Source organism: Arachis ipaensis, chromosome B07, assembly GCF_000816755.2.
Source record: "Arachis ipaensis cultivar K30076 chromosome B07, Araip1.1, whole genome shotgun sequence".
Taxonomy (NCBI): Eukaryota; Viridiplantae; Streptophyta; class Magnoliopsida; order Fabales; family Fabaceae; genus Arachis; species Arachis ipaensis.
Genome location: NC_029791.2, coordinates 112,084,553 through 112,088,544, shown reverse-complemented (window position 1 = coordinate 112,088,544; position 3,992 = coordinate 112,084,553). Strand labels below are relative to the sequence as shown.

The window sequence follows — 3,992 nt, the reverse complement described above, 5'->3', positions numbered from 1 at the left end:
CAGGATACATTGAAAATTAAAATACTTGTTGATTCCAATAGCTATAGTAGAACTTAGCTTACATGTTCACTTTTGTATAGTAATGCAATAGTTAGATAAATATATTACGGAGCGTTACACTAAAATAATGGTAGTAAAACGAACTTTATGGTCTGAAACATGAGAAATGGAATGATTGGGGGGAAAATGATTAGAGTAAAAAAGAGTGAAAAGAAGGTAAGTGTTAGTGTTTGACTGATTACTACTAATAGCAATGGAATAAAGGAGGCGATGAGAGGGCGGAATGGTCAATTGGTAAAAGGGAAGAAGGATGAGAGCATTGGTGTGAGGAGGTTGTTGTTGGTCCTGGTGTTGTGGTGTGCGTGATTATAAGTGGGTGTGCGCGGGATCAATGTCAGAACCCTCTCTGTATCACAACACAAACACATAGAAAGAAAGAAAGAGTAGTGAGTAGTGAGTCACGGGTTTGTCTTGAAAGGCCCTTATTTCACAGTCCCAGACAGACAGACACATATTCTCTCTCACTCCATAACCGATGTAGGAAACCATATTTATATATAATAAAATCTATCTAATCAGACAAATATCCCTTTAACTACACACACACCACCACGGCTAGCAAGTAAGTATACTAATTAGTACTTGTCTCTCTTCTATTTACCTCACCACACCACACCACACCACCATTCTCATTCTCATTCTCAGAGTCACTAGGAATGGCTCTTCTGCTAGACAACTGCGAGAGCATTCTACTGTCGCTAGAGTCAAACAAGTCGGTGCCGGCGCCGTTTCTGACAAAGACGTACCAGCTGGTGGACGATCCAGCCACCGATCACATAGTGTCATGGGGAGAAGACCAAAGCACCTTCGTCGTTTGGCGTCCTCCTGAGTTCGCTAGAGATCTTCTTCCTAATTACTTCAAACACAATAACTTCTCAAGTTTCGTTCGCCAGCTCAATACTTATGTATGTACACACACACACACATACATGCTACTTTGTTTCAACTACTACTACTACTTCTTTTATCTAATTTACTTGTTTAATGAAATTAGGGTTTCAGAAAGATTGTTCCGGATAGGTGGGAGTTTGCTAATGAATTCTTCAAGAAGGGAGAGAAGCACTTGCTGTGTGAGATCCATAGAAGAAAAACCGCACACCACCCTCAACAGATAACCGCCATCAACCACCACCACTCTCCGATTCCTTCTTTCTTTCCATTCTCAAGCAGGCTCAGCATCTCGCCGCCAAACGACTCCGATGACCAAGCCAATTGGTGTGACTCTCCGCCGCCCACCGCCACACCCTGCTACAACACCTCATCCGTCACGGCGCTGTCGGAGGACAATGAGAGGCTGAGGCGGAGCAACACCATGCTCATGTCGGAGCTTGCACACATGAAGAAGCTCTACAATGACATAATCTACTTCGTTCAGAACCATGTGAAGCCAGTTCCTCCAAGCAACACTTGTTCTTCTTCTTTGCTTCTTTGCAGTAACACGCCATCATCACATTCATATGCTTCTTCCGGTGCCGCTAATGGTAACGTTTCAATGCTGCAAAGGCCGATGAACAATCTTCTCGGGTATTATTCTCAAACTCAAAACTGTCCAAGCAACACGGCAAGGAGCTCCGTCACGATTGTGGAAGCGCCACCACCCTGTAAGACCAAGCTTTTTGGAGTGCCGCTTCAGTCCAAGAAAAGGGTGCACCCTGAGTATGGGTCTAACAACCTCGCTAATTCAGAGACTAACAAGGCGCGTTTGATTTTGGAGAAGGATGACCTTGGCTTGAATCTCATGCCTCCTTCTACTACTTGTTAATTAGCTAAGGCTTCTTTCAAAATCCAAAGCTAGAGTTCCTTTCTTTCTTTCTTTCTTTCTTTCTTTTTTTATATTAGTTATATTATATGGTCTTGTTTGTTTAATTTTCTCTTCTTTCTTTTAAGGCAAAATGAGATCCTTCATCAGTTTTGAGTAGCCTGATATTGATGGAAACGTACGTGTGTGTGCGTGAGATGAGTGACTGTTTGTGATTCTGTGTACATATAACTTAGTGCCCAAAACTATCTTTCTTTCAGTTTCCCCCATCCCATCCATTGGTGTAGGTGGGTTTTAGTATCAACTAGATTAAACCATCAATTATTATTATTATTTAACTCCTATTTCATCACCGGTGCAATTTATTATTATTGTGTCATTGTGTGTGATCATATCATTTTCTTTTAGTCTAGTTCATGATCTCCATTTATTTCATCTAATTTTGATCTCTGCATGCTTGCTTCAGTTTCATTAATGAGAGAGAGAGAGAGAGAGAAGGGGTTTTATTGGGTAAAAAGCTGAGAACTGAGAATGTAACAGGCTGGCTGGCCTAAAGACAAAATTTCCAAAGGCTTTTCTTTGACGAAGCCACATTGATAATAATTAATGGCATCCATGTACGAATTTGTTCGAAGCCAAAGAAACAACACGAAATACTTTGTATCGTCTTCTTTCTTCGTCGTCTCTCAATTTCAAAAACCCATGAAATGACCAGTGATATTACAACAGATCTATGCCATAAAGGAGGCTGACACCATTTCACACATTTGTTTCATAAAAAACACCATTATTGGTTTAGTTTAATTTAGTCCTCATTGTTTCAAAACATTCTATACTAATTAATATTTCATTATTCTTTGTATCATCATCTTTTACTATTTCTCTAGATAGATCATAGTAGAACTATGATTTACGATTGTTACGAAAAAAGGTTATCATGACGTGTATATGTTCATGGACTTAGAATTCTACTTGTCGCATTTATGATCTGTCAGAAGGCCAGGGAGAGAAACTCCCCCTATCCGCTCCCTCACCCTCAATAATAACAAAGAATTAAATATCATATGTTAAAAATATTATATTTCTTCTTAATTCAAAGTTAATAAGTATATTTTGAAGGAAAGAAATGAACAATATATAGTTTGAAGCCAAAGTGAACATTTTCTTTAAGAAAAGAACAAGGATGTGAATTATTCTATGAAAGCGAAATTTGAGGGGAAACTGACTAAAAATGATGTTTGATATGTTTCTATCAAGGCTTCTTCTATGCTTCTTCTGAGGACCAGCAGATTCATACATTTGCCTTTCCCCACTTTGAGTAGTCATCTGATGAATATATATAATATATATACTGTTTTCACAGCATACCACTATTCTTCGGATTCCACACTACTCATCAGGGTCTTCTCTTACGTTTTTTTTCACCCTTTAATTTTTCCAACTTTATGTTATTATTATATTTTGCTTGTTTGACCGGTAGGTGAACAGTGAACATCGAACAATAATGTATGCAAGTTCGTGAATCTTTCTCTTTCTAGTTTGGGTCTTCTTTTCTGGTCGCATTGTCATAGTCCTACATCCCTATACGGGTAAAGTGCCCAGAAAAAGCTTCTCTATGCATCCATTAATTCCTCACTCGCTATCTACACCTTCATCCCAGGGTTTTAAATTTTAAAAATATTAGTGTTTTTGTTGTTGTTGTATTTGCAGTACTCATGATGATTTGGTTTCGTATGCATATATGTTCCTGCCAGCATGGATGAGAGTACATTTAAAATCTCAAACAGAGAAACTGTGAGAGACATCAGAGAAAGTAAGATAAGAAAGATGTATTTTTGGGTCTCCTGAGGAATAAAGATATGGTTAAAGTTTAGGAGGAATATAAAATAAAATATAAAGGTGGGATAATTTTGTATCAAAAATCATAACAACAAAAAGTGTAAAAATTAAAAAGAAGAAAGCCCTAACCCTAGCTACCTAGTTTAGGCAAGTGTGTGTATCTACATATATTTTTCCTTGTATCTTATATCTTATATTTTAATTTAAATTTCGGGTATGTGTCACACGTGTATAAGCAAGCAACTTGGTGTGGAGTGTCAGATAAGGTTCATTAAGGTTGGAAAGCCCAGGTAGGGGCAAAGGGCAATTAGAGGCTGTGGAATTTGGAATTTGG

At 38.3% G+C, this 3,992-nt stretch overlaps 1 protein-coding gene across 1 annotated transcript; it reads left to right on the top strand.

The window, feature by feature from the left end:
* On the top strand, window positions 246–2,177 carry LOC107605845 (heat stress transcription factor B-4). Its single transcript, XM_016307765.2, has 2 exons — window positions 246–965; window positions 1,055–2,177. The coding sequence occupies exons 1-2, from the start codon at window positions 717–719 to the stop codon at window positions 1,820–1,822; spliced, it is 1,017 nt and encodes a 338-aa protein (XP_016163251.1). The 5' UTR covers window positions 246–716; the 3' UTR covers window positions 1,823–2,177.

What these genes read in the sequence shown, in the direction of transcription:
- LOC107605845 (XM_016307765.2), top strand. Translation starts at nt 717, where the DNA reads ATGGCTCTTCTGCTAGACAACTGCGAGAGCATTCTACTGTCGCTAGAG. An exon ending in TTCGCCAGCTCAATACTTAT is followed by an intron (nt 966 to 1,054) that starts GTATGTACACAC and finishes TAATGAAATTAG; the next exon opens with GGTTTCAGAAAGATTGTTCC.